At 45.6% G+C, this 14154-nt stretch overlaps 1 protein-coding gene across 50 annotated transcripts in view; it reads left to right on the top strand.

The window, feature by feature from the left end:
- The window catches only part of LOC119501887 (interferon-induced very large GTPase 1-like), a 342733-nt gene that overhangs the window by 101940 nt on the left and 226639 nt on the right, over window positions 1–14154 (top strand). For 49 of the 50 annotated variants that reach the window (XM_037792613.1, XM_037792611.1, XM_037792610.1 and 46 more), the window contains one exon: window positions 13931–14036. The exons of the other annotated variant lie outside the window; for it this stretch is intronic. In XM_037792613.1, coding sequence (XP_037648541.1) covers window positions 13931–14036 — 106 coding nt within the window. The remainder of the gene's footprint in view (window positions 1–13930; window positions 14037–14154) is intronic. 50 annotated transcript variants of the gene reach the window in all.

Here is a 14154-nt window from a genome sequence, read left to right as displayed (position 1 = left end):
ATTCCCACTGAATCAGGAAATCCATGCCTTTCTCTTACTGGTATCGCATGGTCTACATAGCAGCCATTACAGTTCAGGAGTGCAGTGGTTAGAAAAAGCTTTTGGGAAAGGATCACTTGCTTATGTAATGACAGTTGTGACTCATGAGTCAGATGAAAAATGTGAAGGTGCATTGACAGACCTGAACGCCAACAGCAGTTTTGTTGAAAAAAGATATAACACATGTACAAAAAGTATGATGGATGAAAGAGAGATAATAGCTCTGCTGGAAAAAATAGACGTCATGGTCTCTGAAAATGGTCACCACGGCTACAGTGGAGTGATGTGTGGTGAAAATAGAGGGAAGAAAGAACACCTGGACCACAAATCCCCCAAAGAAGAAAGGATCAATACCTCAGTGTTTCAGCAAAATCAAACAAGTGAGGTTTTAATCTTTAATGTGTATTCACAGATTACACCTATGGAGGGCGGAAATTGACAAAATCTAAATTAAGTTAATGACTGGATATGTAAATTATTAAATAAATATGTCATTAAATGTACCAAAAGTAACATCATTTAACTTAATTTGAATCCCCCAAACTACTCTTCTATTTAATTTTTCCCATTTATTTATTTATTTTGATTTAACTTTTAAATGTATTTATTTATTTTTTATATATTTTTCTGCTTAAACTTCATTTTTTAATGTATTTACTAATTATTAAATTATATTATTTATTTATTTATTTGTGCATGATTTTACCTTTGCATTTCCCCCCATTTATACCCCCTGACTTATTTTTTTATGTATTAATTTCTTCATACATTTCTTTATATATTTCTTTAAGCATTTCTGCTTCATTGTGCAAATTAGGGGGTTTTCATTCAACGTAGGTCATGGGGTCAACTTTTCATCTATTGGTTGATCGAGATCACAGATCATAAATTGACTATAGAGTGCTCCAGAGGTGACGTATTTGTGTTGGCCAACCAGGAAGTTAGCATCGCCTTGGGTTCCCTTGACAAAAAGCCAATGGGATTTTTCCATTGGCTTTTGGATTATTGCAGAAAATAAGCTCTGCGGCAAACACACGTTTATAATACTTACACGTTTTGTTCCGTAAGATAATCTCCACAAATGAACACCACTTTTATGATTTTTGAAGAATGAATGCAATCGGCAGACGTAAAACGCTAACGTTAGGCTATAAATGAACTACAGCATGGTCGCATGAGTGCGAGTATACACAACAAGGCTATAAAGGTGGACGAGTTGGCGTGATGACATTTTATAGTCTCATTTAGCCACTTTTTAGCAACCGCCTCAAATCCATGGGTGAGGTATTTATTGATGTATTTTATGTCGTAGAACAAAACGTTGAAATCTCTTGAGTTTGTGTAAACCACAGACCTTATTTCAGGCATCTTACTAAAAACCCATTGAAAGAAACCTTTTGACTTCCAGACGAGGGAACCAGAAGTGCTAAAATGCGAACTCATTTCCGGGTTTTAGGACTCATTCCTGTAGCACTCTATGTGCTAGCTAACTAACGCTGTCTGCTCCAACTCCAGTCTTCATTCCTGCTGCTGCTCCGACCGCTACAGGTGTGCAAATCAAACGATAGCTAGCATATAATTGATCCATGCACTCTGACCCCATGACACACGTTGAATGACAGCCTCCTCATTTGCATAATGAAGTAGAAATGAAGAATATGCAAAATAAAGAAATGTATAAAGAAAAGAATACAGAAATATATAAGTTTGGAGGAATAAATATGGGGCAAAATGCAAAGGGAAAATCATGCAGAACTAAATAAAAAAAAAATACATAAATCAATACATACAATTTAATAATGAATCATTCAATTTAAAGTAAAAGGATAAATGGAAAAATAAATAATAAAAATAATAGGGAAAATTAAATACAATAGTAGATAGGAGAATTAATAAACAGTTAAATCGTTAAAGAAACAAATAAAAATAAAATATTATTATGTCACATTTGATCAATTAATGAATTTCTACATTTATTTATTTATTTTTTAGTACATTTGAAGGGACTGTTTGTAACTTTTTACAGGTATAAATCTACCGGGTCGGGATCCCATGCGCGCTCGCTCGCATATGCGCGCTCGCGTGTGGCTATGCTGCTCAGACCGCTCCTCTGCCTGCCTGCACTGACACAACGCGCGCGTTCTCGCTCCACCTCACGTTTATGCGCGCACACTACACACTGCAGAAGAGTTAGTAGCTCTGAGAATATCTAGTGAATGTACAGTGGACGTTTGTGCAGAAATAAATGCTGCAGCTCCTCCGGACCAACAGAGGTTTCCCATGTCTTGTGAAGTGACGGGGCTCCGCAGCGAGAAACGTTATCATCTCCGACCGGGTGCCGGTGTCCCGCTCCGGCTGCGGTCAGGAGGCTGAGGAAAAGCCAACACTAGGATCAGCATTGATTCATGGAGAGACCTTCGTCTGGTCAGCTAACATTACTGCCAAGCAGGTGAAATATAGAGTGATATTGTGGTTTTAGTGGACGTGTGTTGCCTCACTGTTTTGAGCGATGCTCGTTCATGTCTATTTAGAGCGAGCAAGCGCGAGCCTGACGCTGCCTTTGTTGACTTAACGGCCACATGTGTCACTGTTAACAAGCATTTCTGAAAGTTACAAATAGTCCCTTTAATGGCATATTTATTTATTTATCGAGTCATTTATTTACTTTTGATTTTGGCAGGTTCTGTCCTCCATATGCACCTATACTGCTTCATAAAGATAATGTGGACAGAACTTAAATTAGAAATACATCAAAGCTTTGACTTTTAATCTTTTAAAGCAGGCAGATATTTGAGCATCAGAGTATAGTAGTAATAATTGTTCTGAAACATAAAATACAATAGCTTTAGGTTAATAGGTTTTAATGCACAAATCTTGATTCTCTAGTTGAATAAATTAAAATGAATCATTAATTTCCTTGGGAAACAATTATTTTTTTTAATACCTATTTAGTGATCAATGTTGCTGAACAGGGTGGTTCCAAGGTTTGCTTACAGGATGTGAAAGACTGAATGAGACATCATTATGAAAACTAAGTCATCTTTTTTGACTTTACCTAAATGGTTTGGGGTGTCTTTATATTACCAACCGTGTCAGATTAATTCATTAGGTTATGAGGACCCTGTACAATTTATAGGCATCATCCTGCAACTGTCAAGTCTCTAATATCACAGTACAACCAAAATCACATCAAATAAGTTACACACCTAACCGGAAATGTATAGCCCAACGTGCAAAAAGAAAAAAAAAATCTAAACAAATACAATTTTCTAGATTATTTCAATATTTTCTTTTTGCAGTAAAACTTCAATGTTTTTTTGCTGGCCTGAAGAGGGTGCTATTATGTCATTGCAACCCTGATAAAATAATCTGCAGAAATAAATTGAATTTAACACAGACAAATTGCAAATATAATGAAAGTAAAATGGTCAACTAATAGTGTTATTTCTAAACCTTGATCTTGTGCAATCTGTGTTTTTCTTACATTATGCTGCAGTAGAAGATATGGAGGTGGATGCAGCTGAAATCAAGGTAAGCTCAATAGGGATCATGGTAAATTATGGTTGATATTTGAATATGCTTAAAGAAAAAAAACATCCTACATCACAACTTTCCATTAATGGGTTTTCATTTATTGGGTTACAAAAAGGGTTGGCAGCTTATTCTCCAAACAGCAGCCTGAGATTGCTTCTTAGTCAGGATGGTGATCCCCTTCACAGCCCTGTATACAGGGGGAAAAATAAGGGGACAAGGGGATGGTTATATTTAAGCTAGTTATGCAAATAAGTTATTCGGGTTGTTAACAAATCAACTAACGTTTGTTATAAAATGTTATCAACTTTAATTGACTGAATTTATTAAGTAATTGGGCTTGTGAACATATGAATACTGTGTAATATATTTTAACTCACCTATAATGGGAACAGCGCTGCACTTAGTGGGAGATGGCTGTCGGTCATTTTGGTTCTCAGTCTGCTTTTGTTCAGAGTTAACAGAGAAAATGTTTGCTCACATATATATGTTGAGCCGAACAGACTCATCATTCGTTTGGCGTCGCATCAGAGGAAACTTGGCCTTTTCCAAGCTCCAGTAGAAGTCGGGTAGGGGTAGAAGCTGATGCTGATTCTTCAGAGAATCATCACACTGCATTTCGATAAGTTATAATTGCAGACTCTCTTCCACTTCTTCTGCATCCATCAGGAAGGGAGTCGAGAACAGATTGATTTCTTTCTCAATGACAGAAAAATTAGATGTCATGACAGGGACATATTTCCCCTTTTTAGCAGAAAGGTTGACCTCTGGAAAAGCAACTTTGATTTCGGACAGCGTGGGGAAGTGCGCAACATTGAAGTTGCGTAATTGTGTCTCAAAGGGACGAAGCTTCGCACGGAATGCTTTCATGTGTGCGTAAAGTTGTGGTACGAGCTGGTCTTTGCCTTGCAGGCTCTTGTTCAGTGTGTTGAGATGATCAGTAAGACCAACTAGAAATGCCAGGTCTGCCAACCATAGAGGGTCACTCAGTTCATGAAGAGGTCGGTCCTTCTCTTTCAAAAACTGGTCAATTTTGATCTCAGGGAATAAAACCGCTGCAGCACGGAGCCGCGACTGAGCCAGCGCACATCAGAATGATAGAGTAGGTCCCCGTATTCAGCATCAACATCTGATAGGAAAGCTTGAAATTCTCTGGTGGAGCCCTGGTGCTCGAATTATGTTGACAGTTTTCACAACTGCAGGTTTCATGTGTGGGCCATATTCCATTATATTTTTAGAATTTGCTGCGGGCCAATTAAAAATGGACCACGGGCCGCAGTTGGCCCGCGTGCTGTAGTTTGGACACCCCTGACTTAGATGCTTTTACAATACCAGTGACTACTTTGACCAATCGAAACTCAAGACTCGTGCATCTAATGGATGTTCAGATGGCAGTATTTCACTGCTCAGACAGCTTCTTTAAGCAGAACATGATTACAAAGCTATCACAATGTCAGTACGCCTTACCTTTGCCTGGTCCTGACCCAGTCACAGTGGATATTGAATGTCCTCTGTGGACATTCAGACAAATAAGAAAAACATGGAAGATAACTGAAATCAAAGACAATTCAAACATTGTCACCATGAAGAGTATGCCCATCTGCAAAGCTGAGACACCCATGGTGTCATTTCTCCGCCTGGGTTCACTATCTCTGTCTAAATCTCAGCTGATGAACTCTTTGATCAACGACCGTCACAACACCTTCTTCCACAGAAACTGCCATGGTAGCACCAAGTCTCGACATCTGATGGATGGTGTGGCAGAGATTGCCTGGTACTGCCCTGCTGGAAAACCCAATGATGCCTTCACTGACTGCATTGCCTTCTGTAATCTTCATGGTGATGCTCTGTCCATTGAAAAACAGCGTGACATTTTGTTTGGACCACATGCATCCTTCCAGCTTGAAATAATGGCTGAGGTCTCTGGAATCAGAGTGGATGAAAATCATGAAGTCTGTCGAAAAGGAAAAACTGCTGCTATGAAAGTAGTAAACTTGCTTCAGGGGATGGATGTTTCAAAGATCAAAGATACATTTCTCCCTTATCAGGGCCAGCTGTGGCATGAGTGGTGCAAAATAAACAAAGAACTGTATCACGTGAAAGGACACGTTGAGAAGAAGAAATGTGAAAAGCAACATAAATTAAACCAAATACGACAAAAACAGCACACTACTTCCTGCAGTAAACCGATGAAGCTGTTCATTGAAAGCCTCTCATCTTTGCCATCAACAGACAAAGTCTATTTCCTGAAATGGACTCAGATCTTAATAGATGCCCTCTCCACAGACGATCTCTCTTCAATTCTCCAAAACTATGATGAAAAGTGGACTGAAGTCTTGGCTTTGAAGAAGAAGCATGACAAATCTGATCTGTTAAAGACAAAGCAAACTGAGCTCGATGAAATATCAACAAAACTACTGTCAGCAACTTTTGGCTTGGAGCACATCTTTAGAGAAATGGGACGGATCTATGAAGCCCATGCATCTCTGACAAGAGAGTTTTTGTTTTGTCAGTTTTGGGCGTACAGAGCAGTGGAAAATCAACAATGCTGAATGCCATGTTTGGGTTACAGTTTGCAGTGAGTGCTGGCAGGTGCACCAAGGGGGCCTTCATGCAGCTGGTCAAAGTGTCAGAGGAGATCAAGGAAGACTTTCAGTTTGACTACATCCTAGTGGTGGACACGGAAGGACTGTCAATAACAACAAAAGCAATGACAACTTACTTTGATGATGACAGAGATAAAGAAATGTTGGTTCAGTGGCGAGGACGATTTGAAAGCAAAATCAAGGAGTTTTATGATGAGCAAGTGAGAACAGTTAAAGGAAGACTGGATGAAGTTATCCAGCAGAAGAACGCTTGTAAAAAGCTAGATGATAAGAAGACAGAGTTTGAGAACAAGATGCTACAAAAGAGCAAAGAGCTCGCTCATCGGTTAGAGGACAAGGCAAAAGAAGAAGAGGAACTTAGAAAGCACTTTGACTCTGTTTGGAGTGGTAGGGTTAGTGAACTAACTGCAGATACAAAACCTATTGAGGACAATGAAGAAGATCAGTCAACTATCCTTCCTTTGAATGGTCTATCATAGCTGAATGTGAAAGCAGTATCAGATTCGAAAAAAAAATGTCAGAGGTTGGAGATTACATTCATTATGTATCTCTCAGCAAGCACAGAGATCTTTAGATTTAAGATAGGCCAACAATTTCAATATAATGAGAGGGACACAAGAGGACAGAGAATAAGTAGTACTACTGCAAACAGAATCTTAGAATTTGTTTCAGAAAAGACTACAAAAACAGCAAAAATCATAAGTGGCATTTTCAGTATGAAGAACAGCAACTAATCAGATCCTTCATTGATGATGTTGAAAAACAGTCCCTTGATGCAATCAAGAGGCTACAAATCAACTTTCTTGCAGGAGGTGGCCAACCATGTGAAAGAAAAGGTGACTGAATTTGAATCAAAGGGGAAATGTGCTCTGAAGAAGGAGTTTACAGTTGATCTCGTACTGTATGTGTTTCACAGAGCAGGGAGTTGATTTTCAGAGTCCCACAAGAAATTCAAAGGGAACAACGATGCTGTTGTGCTTGGAGAACTGATCTGTGAGAAACTGAAAAGTTCCTCTGTTGACTTAACGGCCACATGTGTCGCTGTTAACAAGCAATTTCTGATTCTTACATAGTGTCCCTTTAAGGAAGATTTGTCAATTATTTAATACTCTTATTAACATGGGAGTAGGCAAATATGCTAATATATGTATATATTCATTATTAGAAATCAATTAACAACATAAAACTATGACAAATATTGTCCAGAAACCCTCACAAAGGCAAGCTAAGACTCGACACCATCTGTTGTCAAAACTTCAGTGACATAAACAGTTTTGACTTTCATAAAGAAGAGATAGAGAAAGGTCTTGAATCTGTCATAATGGAAGTAAGCAGACTCTCATTGGATAAGATGAAGGAATTCAGGATGAAGCCTGATCAAATCCTCATTGATCAGCTGTGTAACTGCTGCTGGGTAAAGTGCCCATTCTGTGCAGCTGTTTGTACCAACACACTGGAAGTTCTCTATCGTATCGAGACTATCTCTCCAGCTTACATATTCCATATGTACGGGGAATGATCTCACCTAGGTCAGGTGACGTGGATAGTTTTTAAGACACACCGGCACTGCCGGCCACGCCCAGACGCGAGTCTATAAAGCGCATGCGCTGGCGTGGGATCATTGCCATTTTGATCTCCACTTTGGTGCAGAGCGTGTGATACGGAAAAGACAAAAAACAACTGCTGTTGTCCCTGTCTGGTTACCGTGTCTCCGGTGTGCTGCGTGGTGGCTAATCCGGTTGACCGAGGTACCGGTGCTTCCAGGACGTATTGCGAAAGTCGCTAACGCGTCCAGAGGCAGTTTGCCAGCTGTGCCGTTAATTCGGCTACAGCGGCAAATTTTGACCGGTGTGTGAAAAGAAAGGGAGAAAGGAGAACCGTGTCTCCGGTGTGCTGCGTGGCGGCTAATCCGGTTGACCAAGGTACCGGGGCTTCCAGGACGTATTGCGGGAGCCGCTAACGCGTCCAGAGGCAGTTTGTCAGCTGTGCTGTTAATTCGGCTACAGCGGCGAATGTTCACCGGTGTGTGTGTGTGTGTGCTCCTGTCCTGCTCCGGCGGGTACGGAACACGCAGGCGGCGGCTACACGCTGTAGTCGCAGCAAGCAGAGAGCTGTTAAGAGAAGTTCCCATCTCTCTCCCGAACGCATCCCCAGCACACAGGGGCGGGCGTCCCCGCGCCGGCACCTGAGTCCCGAGAGGAAAGAGACGCTGCTAGCAGTAGCAGCTTTCGAAAAAAAAACAAGAAAAAAAAACAGATGTAAACAATCTCATGTGCCGCTTCCGGGTCAATGTATCACGGGACTGGCTACCTGGTGACATCACTTCCTGGGTATTATAGAGTTGTTTTATTTCTGGGAAAAATAAAAAGATAAAATAAAAACAAAGAGAGTGTGAAAGAGAGGCACTCTTTGGATTAAAAAAAAAAAAAAAATGAACAAAAAGAAAAAAAAAAAGTGTTTCCTTTGTTCAGTCAGTATGGCAGACACTGCAGGCCATTCCTGTTAAAATGGTTGTAGTGTTAAATTGCCAATGGAGGATGGGCATGACAGGTGTGTTCCATGCTTGGGATATGACCATGCATTGAGGGCTAAAAATGACCCAGCGTCATGCGTGGATTGGTTTATCATGCCTCTTCGCACAAGGGAAGCCAGACTTCACCTTTTTAGAGGGAAGAGCCCCCGCTCCCCTTCCCAAGGGGTTGAGGGGGGGGGGCTAAGCGCCCAAGGCAAACCGCATGGGGTCCCTCTTTTGCTGGGTCTGCCTCTGCCCGCTCACAGGTTGAGAGTCGGCATCGGCTTTTCTCCTCCCCCTCCTCCTCTGGATGGGGAGGAGGAGCAGGTTGATATGCTCTCCCTGTTTACTTCGGAGGATGAGGCCCCAGCTTGGCAGCAGGCCGAGCAGGGCTTAGGGGCAGCTGAGCCACCTTTGGCTTTCCGGTTTAAGGAGGTCATTGACAAGGCAGTAGGAGCGCTGAGATTCCTCTGCCTGGGAACCCAAGGGCTCCGCCCTCTCTGTTTGAGGATGAGAGCGAAGCTCGACCTGCCCCTACCAGAGTACCCCTCCTTCCAGATTTTGAGGAGGTAGTACAAAAGCAATTTCTTGCGCCTACAGCAGCACACAGGTGGTTTGGTGTCAGTAGGTGGATGGCAGACATAAGTGGAGCTGAGAGGATTGGTTGTGGCCACTGCCTCCAGCGGACCAGGCATCCCCAGCCCTATGTCTAGGCCTAAGAGTTAGCTGCCCTAGCAAGAATTGCAGGACCATGGATGGTCCAGAAAACTAGAATATCAGGGTTACAGCATCGAGTCCACTTACCTGGTGTAAGGAGCGGGCGTCTGTCTCTGGCAGCCTCCCCGGACTACTGTTGTCCCTATCTGGTTACCGGGCCTCCGGTGTGCTGCGTGGCAGCTAATCCGGTTGACCGAGGTACCGGAGCTTCCAGGGCGTATTGCGAAAGTCGCTAACGCGTCCAGAGGCAGTTTGTCAGCTGTGCCGTTAAATCGGCTACAGCGGCGAACATTGACCGGTGTGTAAAAGGGAAGTAAAGGTCGCCGGTGTGCGCGTGGCAGCTAATCCAGTTGACCGAGGTACCGGGGTTCCCAGGACGTATTGCGAGAGTCGCTAACGCGTCCAGAGGCAGTTTGTCAGCTATGCCGTTAAATCGGCTACAGCGGCGAACGTTGACCGGTGTGGGTGTGTGTTCCTGTCCTGCTCCGGTGGGTACAGAACACGTAGTCTGCGGCTACACGCTGTAGTCGCAGCAGTGAGGCGCCACCTTTGGCTGTCGCAGTCCCGGCTGCAGCAGGAAGACCGAGACACTTCTACGGTTTCCTGTTGAGCCCTCTGCCATGTTTGGTCCGGAAAGGTAAGTATGTTGCAACAGGCCAGGGAAGCCCGACACGATGCTGGGGAGATGTCCGTTGCCCTCTGTCAGTGGCCCCCATGGGGCCCCCATGGGGCCACCGACAGAGGGCACCTCAACCCCAGGGCCTGTTGCGCAGCCCCGTTGGGGTCCAGAGGACCTTGGACCCCAGCTGGAGGCGTTTCATAGGCAGAGGGCTCGGCGGCAAGGAAAGAAAGGGGGGCGTGGCCGAGGTCAGAGAACCTCTAGGCCATTCCCTCGCTCCTGACGGTGTGCCGGACCCAGACCGCCGCTGGCCCTTCTCGGCACGAGACGCGACATGGGCGACTCTGGACGCAAGTCCCTGAGTTTTTCCACCATGACCCAGGGATACAGGTTGCAATTTCTGTGCAGTCCTCCTCTGGCAAATTCAGCTCCTCGGGCTACATTGGTGGACCCGAAGCACAGGGAAATGCTGCAGGCGGAGGTGACATCAAGGGAGCCATAAGAGAGGTGGAACAGGGCGACCGGCAAGCTGGGTTTTACTCCCATTATTTCCTTGTCCCCAAACGGGACGGAGGGACCCCGACCAATCCCGGTCCTCAGGGGGCTCAGCAAGTATCTCTGTCCCCTGAGATGCAAGATGCTGACAGTTCAGAGGGTGAGACAGGCAGTCAGCCAAGGTGAGGGGTTCGCTACAATCGACCTCGAAGACGCCTATTCTCAGATACCAAAAGAAAGAGAGATCAGGGGAAACCACTGACACTTCCTGACGTTCGAGTCCAAGGGCAGGACCTACGAGTTTCGAGTCCTCCCCTTTGGTATCTCTGCTGCCCCCTCGGACTTTCACGAGGTGCACGGATGCTGTCCTAGCACCTCTTCGGCGTCTGGGCCTCACAGTGTGGTTTACCGGATGTGTCCATGCTCCTGGAGCACATCCAGGGTTTAGGCCTACGCCTCAACACAAACAAAAGCAGGTCGGAGCCCGCCCAGGTGACACAGATGGCCTGTCTCTCCCAGTTCCGGTTAAGAGCAAAGGTCAGCTGGAGACTGTGTCTCTGCCTCATGGGCCTGATACCCTTGGCACTTCTGCACATACGACCTGTGCATAGGTGTCTCCTGAGCTTGGGGTTGTGCCCTCAGAGGTCTCTGTCAACCGAGGTGTCGGTCACCCGGAGGCTTCGTGTGGCCCTTCATTGGTGGGAGCACACAGGCAACATTGCAGTTCACGAACACTGGGGTGTCAGCGTACACTGGACTGGCCCCTGGACAGGTCAGCACATGAACGTATTGGAGCTGAGAGCAGTTCACCTCGCACTCATGCACTTTATGCCACGTCTCTGTGGGCATCTGGTGCTGGTAAGAACCGTCAGTACTGTAGCTGCAGGCTATGTCAACAGGCAGGGGGGGCCTGGGCTCTCCCCTCCTGTGTCGGCAGGCACACAAGCTTTGGACAGTGGGTGCACCCCCAGGTTCTGTCTCTGAAAGCGATGCATGTGCCAGGCTCTACAAACACAGCAGCAGACCGGCCGTCCAGAGGAAGTCTGGACCCGGGGGAGTGGAGGCTACACCCCGAGGTTGTACAGGAGATCTGTGATCCATGGCCTCAGGGCCAACTGTATGCCTTTCCTCCATTCAGCCTTCTCCCGCCTCTTCTTCGGAGCAGGCGGAGAACAGGAGAGGGATTCTGGTGGCCCCAAACTGGCCCCACATGACATGGTTTTAAGCCGGTATTCCACCTCTCCTGCACGGAGCCCCATGGGAGCTTCCAGTCAGGAGAGACCTGCTGTCTCAGGCATGGGGGTCACTGTTCCACCCCTTCCCCCGGGGTCTCAAGCTCTGGGCCTGGCCCCTGAGAGGACAGGGTTCCTCGCTATGGGTTTGCCGGAGCGGGTGGTCACAGCTCTCCGAGGGGCTCGGGCGCCCTCAACTAGGGCAGCCTACTTCTATCGGTAGGGTGGTGTTCCTGTCATGGTGCGAGGCACACCAGGTGGACCCTTTGGCCTGTACGGCTCAAGACATCCTGCAATTCTTGCAGGAACAGTGAGATGCGGGGAAGTCCTCCACCACCCTCAAAGGTATGGTGGCAGCTATTAAGGCTGCTTGGGTTGGGGAACTCAGACTCCCCGAGAGCGGCTGTGTTCTGATCTCGCAGTTCCTCAAAGGGGCTCATAGGCTTACAGCTCGTAGTAGAGGGCCGGCTGCGCCCCTCTGGGATTTGGACCGCGTCTTGGGGGCATTGCAGCGCCCCCTTTTGAGCCTATTGCATCTGTAGAGCTGGAATGGCTGTCACTTAAAACAGCCTTCCTTCTGGCAGTGACCTCTGCGAGGAGAATAGGGGAGCTGCAGGCTCTTTCTATTCATCAAAGCTGCTGCAGGTTTCTGCCGGATGGTGCGGGGGCGATCGTTCGCCCTAATCCGGCTTTCCTCCCTAAAATACTCTCGGAAATGCACATGAGCCAGTCAGTTGAGCTTCGTCATTTCTACTCCCCTCAAGAGAGGGAGGGAGCCGGCTGACAACAGCCGACACTATGCCCGGTTAGGACCCTGGCGATGTACATAAAACAAACGCAGGTGTTTGTTTCAAACCGGAGTGCTTGGGTAGGCCACTGTCGAAGTCAAGGTTGTCACGTTGGGTTGTTGAGACAATCCAACAGGCTTACAGGGAGATGGCTGGGCCGTTGCCACCAGGGGTGCGTGCACACTCGACACGAGGTGTAGCGACCTCATGGGCACTGTGGCGGGGTGCCTCTCTAGACGAGATTGCACTGCAGCCACATGGTCAGCTCCATCTACCTTCACCAGATTCTATCGCTGAAATGTTGCAGCCGGCACCTCCTTTGGTGAGTTGGTGCTGGGTGCAACCCGGATGTGACTTAATCCTACCTGCCCATAGGGCTGGGCCTCCTTATCAGGTCCCCCTGTTGGGGTGATAAGTGTCTCCCCTCAGTCATCTTAGCGTCTTGCGGGCTGACCTGAGTGGCTTTCCTCCCAGTAAGGCCTTAGCATCTGGCAGGGCCTGTTAACTGGTTGGAGTGTAATGGTGTACATTTGTAAACAGTTCGTCTGTGGAGGTGTACATAATTATTGGTCTGCACCGTCTCCTCACGGTGTGTCTTACAGAGTTCCCCATACATATGGAATATGTAAGATGGAGAGATAGTCTCGATACGATAGAGAACGTTTGGTTACGGTGTAACCTTTGTTCTCTGAGTGAGAGACTATCTCTCCAGTATGAGGCCGCTCGGAGACACGTTACGATCAAAAACTAGCAATGATCCTACGCCAGCGCATGCGCTTTATAGACTTGCGTCTGGGCGTGGCCGGCAGTGCCGGTGTGTCCTAAAAACTATCCACGTCACCTGACCTAGGTGAGATCATTCCCCGTACATATGGAATATGTAAGCTGGAGAGATAGTCTCTCACTCAGAGAACAAAGGTTACACTGTAACCAAACGATCCCATTTCATCGACCTGCTGGGATTGATGGATGGCACACTAGAGGCACATTGAAACTGGTCACCAATTTCTGCACAACATCAGTTGCATGTGATAGATGTTTCTATCCGCATCATTATTCAGTATGCTTCATTGTTTCACCTTCATTAATGATCATCATTAGAACAGCTTTTGTTTTCGACCTATATGTAAGTCATCACATTTGAAGTCTCACCTAAATAAAGAGTTCCAATCTTCAAAGCTGAAGTTTGGAACTCTGTTTACTGTTTTACCTTGCTTTTATTTTTGCAGTACTCTGCTGTACTTGTACTCAATTGGTGCATCACAGTGTGACATTGATCTTGAGTGTTGTACGTTTATCTTGTTGCTGTTTTCTTGGCTTATACTACTGAAACATTCTTAATCACAAATGCTCTAACAAGGTGAACTAAATGAAATCCCCTGTTTTCTTAGTGTGATCCAGTGAATGGACCTGGTGATGATGAACACTCAAAGAATGATGACAACACAGGAGGACAGTCTGAAATCACGTCTGTATCATCTGCAAACAATGAGAAAGGTAACATTTTAATGAAAAAGAGCACAAGTCCAACAACTCAGACTAGATTACTTTTTTGTTTTACGGTCAGTTTCTGCAAAGTCTGGATAACTTTGAATAAAAAGTTTAAATATTTTTT

This window comes from Sebastes umbrosus, chromosome 14 (assembly GCF_015220745.1).
Source record: "Sebastes umbrosus isolate fSebUmb1 chromosome 14, fSebUmb1.pri, whole genome shotgun sequence".
Classification (NCBI taxonomy): Eukaryota; Metazoa; Chordata; class Actinopteri; order Perciformes; family Sebastidae; genus Sebastes; species Sebastes umbrosus.
The sequence above is the reverse complement of the archived record's forward strand: the minus strand, read 5'-3'. Positions and strand labels throughout refer to the sequence as shown.